General features: G+C 49.7%; 5 protein-coding genes across 5 annotated transcripts; 3 read left to right on the top strand and 2 right to left on the bottom strand.

Moving 5' to 3' along the window:
- Window positions 1–63: 63 nt before the first annotated feature.
- DACRYDRAFT_24515 (pyruvate dehydrogenase e1 component alpha subunit) lies at window positions 64–1654 on the bottom strand. Its single transcript, XM_040773708.1, has 5 exons — window positions 1572–1654; window positions 1249–1521; window positions 859–1197; window positions 285–809; window positions 64–237 (listed from the first exon to the last, which is right to left on the bottom strand). Exons 1-5 carry the CDS (start codon window positions 1617–1619, stop codon window positions 223–225), a joined length of 1200 nt encoding a protein of 399 aa, XP_040625373.1. The 5' UTR covers window positions 1620–1654; the 3' UTR covers window positions 64–222.
- A 122-nt stretch (window positions 1655–1776) lies between these two features.
- DACRYDRAFT_118737 (uncharacterized protein) lies at window positions 1777–3240 on the top strand. The gene has a single exon (XM_040770648.1). It carries the CDS (start codon window positions 1909–1911, stop codon window positions 2878–2880), a length of 972 nt encoding a protein of 323 aa, XP_040625372.1. The 5' UTR covers window positions 1777–1908; the 3' UTR covers window positions 2881–3240.
- A 351-nt stretch (window positions 3241–3591) lies between these two features.
- On the top strand, window positions 3592–4077 carry DACRYDRAFT_57704 (organic hydroperoxide resistance protein; the record flags this gene model as incomplete). The annotated part of the gene is made up of 2 exons (XM_040775464.1): window positions 3592–3712; window positions 3797–4077. Coding segments are annotated over 2 exons (402 nt in total), but the record flags the coding sequence as incomplete, so codon positions are not given.
- A 140-nt stretch (window positions 4078–4217) lies between these two features.
- On the bottom strand, window positions 4218–6821 carry DACRYDRAFT_110914 (uncharacterized protein; the record flags this gene model as incomplete). Its single annotated transcript, XM_040769145.1, has 13 exons — window positions 4218–4242; window positions 4287–4620; window positions 4711–5011; window positions 5072–5087; window positions 5146–5218; window positions 5286–5337; window positions 5388–5545; window positions 6119–6222; window positions 6271–6301; window positions 6350–6368; window positions 6419–6521; window positions 6568–6586; window positions 6746–6821. The coding sequence occupies 13 exons, from the start codon at window positions 6819–6821 to the stop codon at window positions 4218–4220; spliced, it is 1311 nt and encodes a 436-aa protein (XP_040625370.1).
- Window positions 6822–13103: 6282 nt separating this feature from the next.
- On the top strand, window positions 13104–13352 carry DACRYDRAFT_110913 (uncharacterized protein; the record flags this gene model as incomplete). Its single annotated transcript, XM_040769144.1, has 2 exons — window positions 13104–13112; window positions 13176–13352. The coding sequence occupies 2 exons, from the start codon at window positions 13104–13106 to the stop codon at window positions 13350–13352; spliced, it is 186 nt and encodes a 61-aa protein (XP_040625369.1).
- Between the last annotated feature and the right edge of the window lie 2097 nt (window positions 13353–15449).

Raw genomic sequence — 15449 nt, 5'->3', positions numbered from 1 at the left:
GAGTAGTTCTGTGAAGAGATGTCCTGCAAATGAAATTAACGTTCTACAAATGTTCGCCATGCTCGATCATACTACTGCAGGGCGCAACTCGGACAGACAGTGTAATAACGGTGCTCACACTCCGATGTGGAGGCACAATCCGATAGATAACAAGACACACGGCCAAATCACTGACAAAGAATTAGGTATGAGATTCAAGCCGGTATGTAGGAGGTAAGCTATCTAGTACCAGTGAATCTGCTCCAGGGTTAGACAAGGGACGACATCGAAAACTGTGAACTCACCTCTTCACGAGACCGGCCACGCATGAACGGCGGCGAGGTGTTCTCATAGTAAATGTCGGTGAAGAGGTCCTTAGCCGTCGGCTCGGGGGAGGCTTTTGCGACCTCAACAGCCTCATTCACTTCGTCACGTGCCTGCTTGTCGAGGTCCTTGAGCGTATCCTCGGTCGCGACGCCCCACTCCTCCAGGTATTTTTGGAGCCCACGGATGGGATCCTGAGTGCTCCGCATCTGCTGGATCTCCTCACGCGTACGATAAGTTGTACCGGGGTCGGACATGGAGTGACCACCGTAGCGGTAGGTGACGAACTCGAGCAGAAGTGGTCCCTTGTCGTTGAGAACCCACTCACGTGCATGCTTGCATGCCTGGTGGACGGCGATGATGTCCATACCGTTGACCTGGATACCGGGAATATAGTCACCGCGAGTGTAGTACTGGGTGTTCGCAGAGCTACGCTCAGCGGAAGTGCCCATACCGTACTTGTTGTTCTCGCAGACGAAAACGCACGGCAGGTTGTGGAGCTTGGCCTGTGAAAGCAATCAGGAAGCAAGAACAAACATACACATGTATGCGGACCATGTTGAATGCCTCAAACACCTGGCCCTGGTTAGCGGCACCATCACCATAGAGCGTGAAAGTAGCCTTCTTGCTGCCCAAGTACTTCTGAGCGAGCGCAATACCAGCGCCGATGGGGACTTGGGCCCCGACAATCCCGTTACCGCCGAAGAAACGAGGGGTGAAGATATGCATCGAGCCACCCTTGCCGTGAGACATGCCATCCTCACGACCGAGTAGCTCAGCAATCACACCCTTGATCGTGCCCCCACGCATGACGGCGTAAGGATGGCAACGATAGGCCGTGATAACGAGATCCTCGAAGGTGATGGCTGACTCCAGTCCGACGGAGATAGCTTCCTGATAAGTATGTTAGCCACAACATGAAGGTACACCTGTTGGAGCGCTCGCCTGTCCGATGGCAAGATGGCAGAAACCACGGATCATCTTCGCCTTGTACAGCTGATCGGCAGCCATCTCCATGCGACGCATGGCCGACATCTTATGATACATGTCTAGCAACAGCTCCTTGGTCACATCCACCTCCTGAGATGGAACTTCGGTCTTGAAGCCATGGAATGCATTCTCGTGGAGAGTCAGCTTGAATGGCTCCGAGTGCGACTCTGGGATGTCAGACGTGAGCCTGGTGGAGTCGGACGTGGTCTGGACCGATCGGGCAAGCCACTACATAAACAATGAGCATATACGTGGCGTGTGAACTGAAAAGTACTCACCGCACGGCGGACAAGCGGGCGGCTCGCGGTACGGAGGGAGGCCAACATGGTAGCCGTTTTGGAGGGGATGTATGCGCGTTGCTGGTGGGCAGCGATGAGGAGCAAAGTGGATGGTCGGCGGCCCGGGGGATTTGATTTTGGTTCCGGCCCGCCCAGAACTATTCCCGTTTTGGCCGTCAGAATGCCGCCGTGGAGAGAGGGCGTTCGGACTGACGACGACGTTCACATCTAAGCAGCGACTTCCCATTCTTCTGCTGGCCGAAATTTGGCTAAATCCTACTTCGGCCGACCATCTGTACACTTGTACCATATTCTTGCTTATTAATGACCCGCGTACATGACGGACGACGAATGCTTGGGGATTTTGGAGGCGGTCAGTCCTCCATCACCTCCACCTGTGGCTTCTGCGATATCGCCCGAGACAAAACAAACACGCATACCTGTGCTGAACGATGACATTCTTCGATGCATCATCGAGTTTGCGGTGTCTCCCCGATCAGAAGACGCATTCATCTACGAACCGGGCACTACACAAGACATCTTGGCTCTGATCCATGTCTCTTGGCGTCTTCTGGAGTTCACGCGGCCATTTCTGTACCAACGAGTACATCTGACTAGCAAGCGTCAAGTGGACCTTCTCGTCAAACGAAACCCTCCCGCAAACCTACCGATACGCGACCTTACAATAGAAGGATCAGCACTCGAACATCATGATCTCTGGCCCTTGATTCGCGACGTCGGTGGCACCCTCGAACGCTTTTTAATAATCGACAATACAATGGGATTTGATATCCTGGGACAATGTCCCTACACGTACCTCGAATTCAAGACCCGCTTTCCCCGTCTTTGGGAAACATCAAATACGTTCAAATATCCGTATCTTTTCGATATCAGCGGTGTGGATAGGCCTGTCCCTGTCCCCGTTCCCGAACTACCCCATCTCAAGCGGCAGGCACTTCTCCGACTTGGCCATGTTCACTTCACCGACTGCTGGACATCGCTCGAAGTGTTAGCAACCGTCTCAAACAGCTCCCTGGACGCAAGCCTGCTTGCCGTTCTCATCGAGTCTCATCCAAGGCTACGCGAACTGATTCTCGTTCTTACACCCGAGAGGCGTTTAATGTTGCGTTCCAACAACGTCGTGAGAGCTAAACGGGAATTTGCGGTAAAATATCGCGGCCGTTGCGTCTTTTACGACGTCGATTCTGGATTAACTCGATCTTCCATGATGGAAACCTGGTTTGCCGAGGCAATTCGACGCGGTACGTTGTGGACGATGAAGCGCAAGAATTGGCTCTCATACCAATAAGTGGATCGACGATGGAGTTCCTTCAAATCTGGAAATCGTGAACCCCGATCTAGTTGAATCGTCACGGTACAAGCACCAGCATTGGACCAGAGAAGTGTCAATAAAGGCATACGCCGACTCGACGGTTTCATGACACAGCATTTAACGCACGCAAACAACGCAGTGTCATACACATTCTGGGTGGCCATTAGCCATCTAGGATCGATCATGCACCATTCAGGACATGGATGATGGAGATTGATATGGATCCAGGGGAGGTTGTGACTGAAGAGGGTTTGCAGTGTTTGAACATCACCAACTGTGACGACTGATCTTCCTCTACACTGGCCACTGTACAATGCCAATATGTATGCTTATGTTTTGTCCCTTCTGCACGGGCGTTTAGGTACGCGAAGCACAGTCCTAAAAATAAGGGGTGTGGGGGTCTCACGTGCGTCTACGTAATGGATGAAACACACTATAAACATCCCTTCCGGCCTGGCATTCCCCCTCCTTCCCCTTCACCCCATCCCTCCTTCTTGTCCTATCCAGCCCAAATGTATGCTCTTCCTGCTACCCGTCTCATCGCCCGTCGCGCACTCCGCGCTCCAGTGACCATGGGGAGACGCACCTTCATCACGCTCCAAAAGGTCGCATATACTGCCGAAGCAACTGGTGCCTCTTCCTCCTCTGTCCCGCCACCTAGTGCTAACGTGATTCTCTGTCTTCACAGCAACTGGCGGAGGGCGCAATGGTACGTCTAGCTTGAACGATGGCAGTTTGAGCATCAAGATGGTTCCACCCAAGGAGCTGGGTGGGAAGGGTGACGGACATAACCCGGAGCAGCTGTTCGGTGCGCCATATCTCCCACCCCATCTTCCAAAAGGAACTCATGTTTTCTTTCGGTGATTTTATCTCTTTTGATTCAGTGCCCTAGCTATCGGCTACGCTGCCTGTTTCCTCGGTGCTCTCCGCCTCTCCGCCTCTCGCCTGCACCTCAAGCTTCCCGACGAGACCACCGTTAAATCCCATGTTCACTTGGGTCCGTACGGTCCCGGTTTCGCCATCGCAGTAGACTTGGATATCCATGCACCTGGGATGGAAGCAAAGAAGGAAAAGGTGCAAGAAGCCGTGGACAAGGCACACGCAGAAGTGTGCCCATACTCGAATGCTACAAGGGGCAACGTCGATGTGAAGCTTAGTGTGAGATGTGACTAAAAAGGACGATGGGAATATGTGTGTGCAGTTTTTCCCAACATAATGTTGGTCGCGCTAATACTTTATCGTAGAGTTCGATGTTATTTAGGACTGGCGAGCCATTTGATATATCCGAATTACATGGTCAAGATGCCTAATGATCAGGCACGCATGATGTCAAAAATGCTGCTCGGTGGTCAGATCGGCTTCTCCTCTGAGGAATAACTTACTTGACGCTCGTCCTTGCATTTCCCGTCTCGACAAAGACCAAATTATCCGCACAGCTCGAGCCCAAGCTCGCCGGTCCAACCCATCCTGGTTCCCAGTACAAGATTCCTTGTCCGAGTCCCCGAGGCAACGAATCAAGCACGTTGACAATGCCACTGACCCAGTCTTCCTGTCCCTTGGGCGTGTTGGGGAACTCCTGGCTCAGGGCGGTGCCGTTCCAGGGCGTTGCCGGGTAATCAGTCTCTGCGACGAGGATGGGCTTGTCGTAAGTGTTCGCAATCGTGTTTAAGGAGAGGCTCAGGTTAGCGTACGTCGCGCTTGTCCCGTAGAACGGATCTGTGGCGCCAGTGAGTTCAATTCAGCCCAACCCCCTCGGCTGCTTGTGCCTCGCTGCAACACAGGCGGTGAGGCAAAGACGAAACGTACAGAACGAGAACCCCATTAAGTCGACACCATTCAAGTCATACGTCCCCTGCGCGAGGGCGTTACTCCACCACCATGTCGCACCCGGCTGATCCCATCCGTTAGCAAGATGGATCATCACCTTTCCACCGAAGCGTGCCGCGCGCGCGCCCTCCCGGGCCGCATGCAGGTACGTGGCGACATTTGCCCACCCCTGGGGAGTGGTGTTCTCTCCTGTCGGCCAGAGAAGACCGGAGTTGATCTCGTTCCCGGTTTGAAGAACGTCGATCGGCGTGCCTTGCGCTGCGAAAGCAAGGACAACGTCCTATTCATTGATCACATTCTGTTAGATCGAACAGCGCCTGCTGGTGACGAAAACACGAACCCGGGTATAGTTGTATCTGGTCAGCAAATCACCGGGTGTCAACATCGCTAATCAAGGAACGAGAAAAGACGCACATGTTCACCGTCAGCTCGGGCACGGTCGTACCCCAAGCGACAGGCTGATATTGCTTTCCCGGATCGGCCCAGTCTGCTCCGATATCAGTGTACCAGCATGAATCGTGTCGAAACGAAGCAGAAAAGAAGGAAGGACGTACTATCGCTGTAGTGCAAGTCGACCATTAGAGTCAAGCCCGCCTCTTTGATACGCTACCCGCCCTTTACTATATCATCCTCCCCATCTGCACGATGTCACGTACCTTTTCCATCTCTAGAGCGTACGTGATGTTGTAAGTCGAAGCTGTCCAGACCCGCACACGTACTGCATTCATCCCATGCCTAGAGACGATCGACTCGAATTTGCCAGGCACGCCAATCACATCCTTGTAGGTCACGCCAGCTTGCTCTACCAGGATGACTGAAGAGATATCGGCCCACTATGGATGAGGGCACGGGTGGAGAACACCAGTAGCAGCGTAGAGAGGAAAGAGAAGAGCAGCATCATTCTTCCTTTACCACGAGCGGCGACATGTCGAATAGTGGATGATGGTCCTATATATATGTGGGTTTTAGATGGAAATGTTTAGGGATATGTTTGCGCCGAGTGGAGGATTGCAATACAGCTCAAAGAACACGTCATTGTATTCACGGCAGAACTGCCAACATGGCACGCTCTGAAAAACATGTGGGCGCACGGAAAGAAGCAGGAGAGGAGTCAGGGGACCAGCGCATGGAAGCATAGAAGCTTGAACGGGCATGCCTACAAAAAACCATCCAGAGCTCGCTCACACATTACCCCACTGACAGTATGACTCTCCGTGAGAGAATGGGAGGATAATAGAATGAGCAAATGAGAAAAAAATCAATTACCCAGACATAAATACATCTCTGACCAACAGAATCACACGGTCCTTCGGGGGAATGGAGTCTGGTCAGTGTGTTGAAAGGAACGCGGTGCGCCTTCGGCGCTAGGGCAAGGCATTCGATGTACGATGTCCCTCCTGGATCCCGCTAAAGCTTGGAACGCTGAACTGGCTCCGCTTCTCGAGCTCGATCGCGCAGAACCGTGCGGAGGATCTTCCCCGAAACACTGGTCTTCTTCAACACTCAGATCTTTTTTTGCGTCTCACAAAAAAAACGTACCTCTTCGGAATTGCATCTATACACACCACACCTAGAACAAAAGGTAGTGCGTTCCTCGTGTATCAGCATGAGCACACACCGCCCCTCAGTTGCTTGTACTGAGACACGTGAGTTATATCGTTGCAGAAAGGGGTGAGGACCAGCTCACATGAGCGACCCTGCTCTCCAACCATTCTTGTACCTCCTTGGCTAGCTGCACCTGTCCTTGCGCATCAAGAGAGCCCAGTCCACCTCTAGGAACGATGTATCCCCTTCCGCTGATAAGCTTACGCAGGGAGGATGTGGAAGTACGCTCACCTTGGTAACTCGGTGGCTTCTGCTTCTTACATCAGGCCGATGACAGCGGCGTCTTGCACTTGCAGGTGGGATAACAATAGGCCTTCCAGTGCGGAGAAGAGAAATGAGATTACCACATACAATCATTACAGCGGTTCAGGATCCTTATAGGTGGCAAGGAATGCCTGAGGATCCTCACCCAGCTTCTTCAAGCGCTCTTCGTCCCAAGAAGTGGGTTCCTTGCCGTACTGCTTGATGTACTCCTTCACGCTCATGGAGCGTTCACCGGCCGGCGTCGTACGAAGAGCACGGCGCTTGTACGGGTATATATCCTAAGTGGCCTATGCAGGACCAGAGTCAGTCCGCCAGAGTCAGTCCGCCAGAGTCAGTCCGCCCTGCATGTATAGTTGCCAATAATAGCAGTCTCGTCGGTCGCAAGTCCGTGGCTAGGCTTGCCTCAGTAGTACCTACTTCGGCCGATGAAGCATTCATGAAGAAAAGGGATGAACAGGGGTGAAACGACATGGGGTCGTGAATTCTGATTAGATCCCAATATACCGAGCCTGGATTGCATCTTGTTTCATCTCACGTCCGCGGAAGTTGTCGTGTGCGCTGATTGTATTGTGAAGGCGTTGTTGGTTATTGTCACGTAGGAGGTTCGCAGTCATCAGGCGGATTCCGGCAATGGCCGAGTTGTCGGATAATCAGATTCGACAGATGTTTTGCAGTCCGCGTAAATTTAAGGTGACCATGTGGTAGGCCAAGCAGGTTGATCGAAGCGTCCGGAGACGAACAAGAATCTGGGTAAACAGTCGTGAGAGGACGGAGGAAGCCGTACAAGGCAAGGCGGTACATTACGGCGTGCCTTTGCATCCGTTCATTTCGGTGCGGGTTTATCAACACCGTAACGGGTATATCAGCCCCGCCAAGCTAAGGGGAGGCAACCACATGTCTGGAGAAATTTGTATCTAATCAGATATGCCCGAAACAGGTGCTCGACGCATGTGGACTTTTATGGAGACGCGGAGCGGACAGCTCCCTGACCCCTGCCGCGCGACCTATCACCAGCCCTCCAGACCCTTCCCTTCCTCCCCAGACCCATACCCAAGCCCCGGAACCCTACCTTTTTTTCCACTTTTATCCTTAGCAAAAACTGCCTGCATTAAGCACATAATTATGCCTCCTTCCCCCAGACCCCAAATTCCCCTCCCCTCTCATCCCAAAGGTGCAGGGATCCATACCCAAAGTCAGAGGGATCCATACTCAAAGTCAGAGGGATCCATATGCAAAGTTGGAGGGATCCATATGCAAAGTCAGAGGGATCCATATGCAAAGTCGGAGGGATTCATATGCAAAGTCGGAGGGTTCCATACAACTTAATATTACACCCATCCATACTCCATACTCATCACATCATATACCATCCTCTTTTCTCTACTCTCAACACTATGTTACTCCTTCCTCCTTTGTCCCAGCAATGTCATCAGGAACTCTCTTGGCCCTGCAGGCAAGCTCTTTTCATATTCAATTGCCTTGGGGTTGCACCACACCTAAAGCACACCCAATCATTCCCTGCATTACATGTCACCTATGTTCACACACATACCTTTTTCTTGTTGAAACCCCGAACAATCAACTCTTTTGCGGTTCTTGTCCTTGACACACCAATGTATACCTGCCCTAATTCCCTCAATCAGCAACATCCCGTTACTATTCTTCCCCATCATACCCCAGCAAAATGCCCATTCAAGATGCACAATTGCACAATCCAGTGTCAACTCTTGCGCCTTGTGAATTGTGACTGCCCAGGCCAACATCATTGGAAACTAACATTCCAGCAATCACTTGTCAGCAATCTTTCCCCAACACATATCCAACCTCTTGCACCTGTTCACGTACCAACTGGTTTCCCTCACTGTCCCATGCTTTCCATGTTTCTTGCTCCATCAGCACTAATCTCTTTCTTTCCCTTGTATTCACCAACCACTCCACCACCAGTTTTCCCCCATTCTCTGATGGCACATTCCTCCATTTTCCATTCCACCCCCCATTCCATGAAGATGGTGTTGTGAACCCAACAACTATTCCCAGACTTCCATTCACCAGATTGTTCTCAGCATCATTCCAAAGATGCATCACCAAAGCACCTTTCTTCAATACGAGTCACTCCAGCACTGCTATGTTGCATGCCATCTTTTCTCTCTTCTTCACATCTCACATGTTTGATGTATCTCTTGCTCAGCATGTCCCCTTTTCCCCAGAAAGGTTGTTCAGCAGTGTCCTATTCTGTGCTTTGATCTCATTCACATTACAAAACCTGCAGTCCCTGTAAGCAACAGCCATGAGGTAATACCCCCTTACACTTCCACACATGGCCCCTCATCCTCCCATGTTGGCTCATTGTCTAGGCCCAGGAAGAAGTCTTCCATCTCCTGAGGTACGTGACCCATTTGTAAGTTGTTCAATGCAACAATGTACTCTACCCATTGCACAATTATTCCAACATTTGAACATTCCCACATCAATTCACCCACCTAAGTCTTGCTGATGTAGAATTGTTTTGAATCTGATCTTTCACTCCATACAAATGTCCCATTTGTCTGCCATGAAAAAAGGAGCTGTTCCACCTTTCTTGCTTTTCCTTGGTATTGGCAGTAACTGCAATGCATCCCCTGTTACAAGTAGCTAGTCCCCCTACTTTTCAATTTCCTTGTTCTCCCCTTATAGATAACTACTTACTTTGATACCTCCAAAAGCCTTGTCATTCTGTTGCAATTTCCAAGCTAAGCCTTCTAGCAAGTCAAACAGGTCCACATGTATCATTGAAACTGATCCAACATCAGCTCTCCCCTGATGACACCCCTCCTCACTCACCCTCATCAATAATCAACAATTTCACTTGCTGCCAGCACTCCACAAGTGTTGGTTTCTTCAAGATTCATTTGCAGTGCATCTTCAGTGTCCCATATCCATACCCAATTCCTGCCCAAGAGTGTAACATCCCCCCATGTATCCCTCTTGCCATAAGACCAGTTGAAGCAGTTATTCCAATTTCATCAGCACCATATTTTTCACCCAACTTCATGATCAAGTGCCAGAGTAAGTATGATTTCCCTGTTCCTGAATAATTATCAGTCTCCACCTGTTCCTCATACCCCTCCCCTACATACCAGCCAGCCCTGTGAAGAACACGCTCCATACTTCTTCAACCCACTTGCACACCAAACTTTGCTCATTTGACAAGTCTTGTCCTCAGCTGACCTCACCATGCACTGGTTCATCATCCTCACCTGTCACCTGTACACCCCCTCAATGCACCCTCTCCTCCTCCATTACCTCCCTCTCTACCTCATCTTCCTCCTCTCCTTCATCTTCACTTCTCCCAGACTCAGACTCCCACTCTGACTCAGAGCTAGATCCCCATCCAGCCCCACTCTCAACCTCAGAAACAGACTCAATAGAGTCTGTCAACTCTTCCTCTTCCTCCATTCTCATCCTGCCTCCTTTTACTCCCCCTCCTTCCTCTTCCTTTCTTCTTTCCCCCTCTCATTCACCTTCTCTTCCCTCTCCTTCATCTCCTTCTTCGACCTGTCCTCTGCCCTGCCGGTCTTTCTGTCACTCTCCCTCTTCCCCTCCCCCTCTCCGTTCACTTTCCCCTCCTCCTTCTAGCCAATCCGCTTTCTCTCGTCCTTCTACCCCACCTCTTTCTTCCCATTCACCACTTCCCTGTCAAACACCTCCTGCTCCACTGCCGCAACCTCCTATTTCTCATCCACCCCAACTTTCTTCAACCCCTCCTTCTCCTCCCCCTACTTCATTGTTCCATTCTTCACCCACCTCACCTCCCTCACCCTCACCATCAGCTTCCAATTCTCCCTCTCTCTGTCTTGTATTGTTTTCTCCCTCCCCCTCAACCCCCCCCTCCTTCTCTGCATTCCTCTCCACCCCATTTTCCTTCACTTGCCCACATCTCATTGCTGTAGACCATTCGTCCCTCTTGCCTTCCCTTCTTCCAAATTGGGATTTACAAACCTCATCAGTATATCCATAAGCTGTTCAACATGCTATATATGCACACCTACTGCCTGAGAACCTGTTGCTATCTCCCTCTTGTCCCCTAGCAACAGAAGCCCTATGCTAAGGTTGTTGATATTTAGGAACCCCAGCCTCCCTCAGTACTCCAGAGACTTTTCCCCTCTGTGTCTATCATATAGACCACCTTTCTCCTCATCAAAGTACAAATGCGGCCATGACATCTCACTTTTTACACCTTCAAGTTTGATTTGATCAATACCAAAGCCAGTTCCTTCTTAACAGAAGGTCTCAATCTCTCAATCACCAACCACAGTGAACAACCCCACCTCTGGTAGGGTGTGTCAGGCCAATATTCCCATGGCTATTTTCGGGCCTTAGAGACCATTGCAGGGTACTACGGACCCTCACTATGTGGACAACATGCCCCAGCAATGAGCCTCGGCCCACCACGGATATTCGGCATGGTGACTACTATGATTCCCCAGGTGACAGGACTACTTGGATATTTGGCATGACGACAGCAGGTTTCCTCTGCAATGGGATCAAGCCACCCAGATATTCGGCATGCCAATGCTTGCCTTAGAGAGGTATCTGGAGACCAGCTTAGTATAGAGTACAGTTTATGGTAGTTAGTATAAGTAGTTTCCAGAAACTCCTGTATCTAGCTTATTCTGCCCCTTTTCTGATAGCAATTATATGGATCCGATTATCCCCTTACTGGATAGGCAGATTTGACTTGACTCAGTATACTTGACTTGACTTATTGTGACACTTGACTAGATGGACACCAAGCTCCGATTATTGCAGACTGACTTTCAATAGCTCAGCTACAGGCTGACTCCCGCATTTATACCAACTTTCCCCATCTCTCCCCTCTTTTCCAAGCGAGTTCTTGCACACCACCCATCAGACTGATATTTTGGACACCTCTTGGGTTGGATCAGTGGTGGCCATCCCAAACAACTCAGCAGCACGTGGCAGGCCGACCCCACTCCAACTGCTGCCGTACTCACTATGCCCTCATTGCATCCTCATCCATGTCCACACTTGACCTCTTTGACTTCCAGAACTTAATTCTTTCTGTACTTCCACCAGCCATAGATGACCTTATCTTGCTATGGGAAGCATTCTACACCAACCTGTCTGCTCTGCCTCAAGATATCAATGACAAAGACCTTCTCAATCAGGTCAGCTTCATTGTCTGTCACTGCCTACTCTCCCTATTTCCTTCTCCTCACTGATCCACTTCATAGAATGCCTGGCTTTCATTATATCAAGCCTTCCAACTAACTACTTGCTTACCCTCCTGCCTTAAGAATGCCATCAAAAAGATCCTTGCTGTACACTGCACGGGCAACAACCGTTTCTCACAGATCAACCTTGCAACCCCTGCTCTTCCCTACAACAAATTCATGCAGGAATTGGAAGGATATCATTGTGATCCTACTACTGACCTAATAGATGGTTTGGATCCTACCACCAGTGCAATCTTGGTCTATTATGCTCATAATGGAAACCAATGCACTATACCTCTAACTCTCCTTGACCAATTGATTCTCGTCCATGGGTCTGCCTATGGAGAACTTGTCTCAATGGCCTCTGCCTACCATGGAGAACTTCGATCCAAGCTGATTAGGATTACATGGCAGAACTTCATGATGGATATATGGGTATGCCCCTCCCCCTATAATCTAGTCCTTCCCTCATTTCTCCCACAGACAAGCACCTTTTGTTCTGCCAATGAGCTTGACCTCCCCAGAATTCATGGCATTCTATATGGCAGGCTTTGTGCCACAAGCATTCATGTTTGTTTGGACATCTCTTTTTTAGGCTTCCACCTCAACACTAGTCTCCTCAGCACTCCCTGGTTCCCATCTGAGGTCGTCACCTATCTTCAAGGTCGTGAACCAGCATCCTGGCTATTCCAGACCACCCACAATAAGCATTTGCACAACCCATCATGGTGGACAACTCCCCCCCCTGCATGCGAGGAATTTCTTCAAGCAGAAATCAATCGAGTCCATCTACCCTGACTCCGTACTCTTCTTCTCCCTAACTGAGCCACATGGCAAACTCAGGTTCATGGCAAGGCCCTCAAATGGTATCTTCTCAAAGTTGGTGGTTACATTGTAAGCCTCTTCCATGTCCTTTCCCCCTTTCCTACAGCCCCTCAATCTCCTTCCAGACTGAGACCCTCTGTGCATCAATGATCTACTCTGTCCCCCTCAGTCCAATCATCATTGATGTTCTTCTTGACATTGTCTCTTCAATAAACTCTCTCTTGGACAATCATCAGCCATGTCCAGGAGATAAGCCACCCAGGATCCCCTTCCCTGCCCAACTTTTCCCTCTTGTTGATGATGAGACCTGCTACCTAATACATGCCACTGGCTTCAGGGGTATTGCTCTCATCAGTCACAGCATCATTTGGTCTCATGATGCTGATACACCTGCGCACCTACAAGCTTTCCAGGACCACCTCTCAATCACCAAAACTTCTGCCAAAAAAGTGCTTGTCCTCCATGAAGCTTGTGAGTTCATGGTGTGGACTCTTCAAATTGGTTATTCTCTCTTTCCCTCACATCCTATTTCAGGGCATGTTCTTCCCTGCCACAGATCCTTGTGCGCTCGCTAAACTCCCCAATACTACAGTTGCCCTCACCACTTCCCTCCTCAATACTGCACATCAGATGTCCCTCCTCCATGAAGACATCAAACCATTTTTCCTGGTGGTTATATTTGTACCAAGGAACATTCGAGAAGCTGCTTAACAACAATATTCTTCATGGTATCAAGACAGGGACCTTTCTCTTGATATCCGCCTTGCTTGACTTTGCTTGCCTCCTTTGACCAAACTCCCATCTCCTCCCCACCTCCTTCTGCCACTCTCTTACCCCACAGTACAGGTACTCGGCAAGCACTGACCAAAGACTCCACTTCATCAAAAAACAGTGACAATCCACAGACCAGGAAGAGGACCTGCGATGCTCCCTCTCACACTGACAGCCTTGATCAACAACTTCCTCATGGCATCAATTGTGACAAAGAATATCTACACAGGTTGTTCCAACCTCCTCCAGATATGTCAGATCCTCCTCCTAATAATTCTCTCTCCAGACTGCCTATTTACCAAACCCCTCACTCGCTTTTTACCCCTTCTCTCCCACATCACAATCTACCTAATACCCATTGGACCAGTTCTCACAAACCAATCACCATTGATCATGACCATGATTCTAACCCAATTCCCTCTATCAACAATGATCAGTCATCTTCACCATCCCTACAAGATCACCCTGACTCCTCCAACTCCAACACTGACATTTCCTTCCCTGCACTGGGCCACATCCCATCTGTCAGGCATGATCCTCATTGCAAAGACACCAACACCCCTTGGGGTCTCTACTATACCCATGCTGAATTTGCTTCACCACAAATAAAACTTGCTTTGCCTACCATTATGAAATGATACAAAGATTCCCATGGTGTACTTTGAAAGCCAATGCTCCATCCTTGAGGGGATGAAGATCCAGAATGGCATTCTCCTGTATGACCACACAGGTCAAATGTTGAACATATCAAGACCAACAGTTGCATGGCCTACTGGCAAAAATGGGGCTTTGTCCTCATCAGGTATCAGTGATGGCTACTTCTAGTATGCTCGCTCACACCCTTCCCAATTGTTTTACTCAAACATCCATCTCACCAGCTCATGCATGGAATATACCAATGTCAGTGGTGTCAAGGTTCCATTAGCATGGACGTTGCTTCCCAGGCAACTTCTCTTCAAGGAGCATCCAGTCATCATGACCCCTCCTGGGACAAATCTTGTTGGCATTTCCTTGGACAGCATGAAGAAGGGAATCCACAAGGTGCCAGCCATGGTATGAATTACAGTAGGTGCAAGCACACCAAGGGCACTGGGTGCATGCACCATACCCTTGAGAGAAAGACCAGTATGAGCCTCCCATTCTTATCCCAAATACCATTTCACACCATTTCCCCAGTTCCACCTAGGATTTGGGATATGAGCTTCTACTTCCCCGCAAATGATCAGGACAAAGACAAACATTCCCCTCCAGACCCTGCTAGCCATGAAGTTTGGGTCTTTCTTCAAGACTTGCTCACTCTCCCCAGCCCCCCACAGTGGCACAACAAGTGGGAAGCAAATCAGACATACAAGGGCAAAATCTGATCTGATGATTTTAAGGTGGAGAAAAAAGCACAGAAGGAGGCTCAAAAGCATGCAGGTGCACAACAACTGGACCAATCAATCATGGCACTCTAGGTATTAGTCCTCTCATGAACATATTACTCCCTGTTCCCTAATTTTCTATTCCCTTTCCAGACTATCCCCTCTGTCTCCCACCTCTTGCCACCAAAACCTGCCACCACCACTCAGCATATCTCTCCATGCCCCATGATCCAACATGAACCCGTCTTCTGTCACCCTGAACCAAACAATCAGCACTCAATCCATCATTCAGGCATGCCCTTGCCACTTCAAAACCTTCCACCTCTCACAATCTCAGTTCAAAATTTCAGATCCATTCCCATCGCATACATACCATCATTTTCATGCCTTCGGGCCTTCCATAGAAGAAGTCAAGGGGATCCATAGAAGAAGTTGAGGGGATCCATAGATAGTGCCAACCATTCATACCTCTGCTTGCAGGCATGCATCACCACATACCTGTTCCCTTTATTACCCTTCTTCTTACATCCTTGCTACCTCTAGATCAACCTGTATCACCTCAGTGTTACCAATTTCCAATCTCCATACTGTTCCCCCTCCCCAAATGGTTTATATCTTCTTATGAATATACACCTTGACCCTCATCCATCTTCTGTTACTTCACCTGTCAATC

This window comes from Dacryopinax primogenitus, assembly GCF_000292625.1.
Source record: "Dacryopinax primogenitus strain DJM-731 SS1 chromosome Unknown DACRYscaffold_19, whole genome shotgun sequence".
Classification (NCBI taxonomy): domain Eukaryota; kingdom Fungi; phylum Basidiomycota; class Dacrymycetes; order Dacrymycetales; family Dacrymycetaceae; genus Dacryopinax; species Dacryopinax primogenitus.
This window is presented reverse-complemented; position numbering and strand designations above follow the sequence as displayed.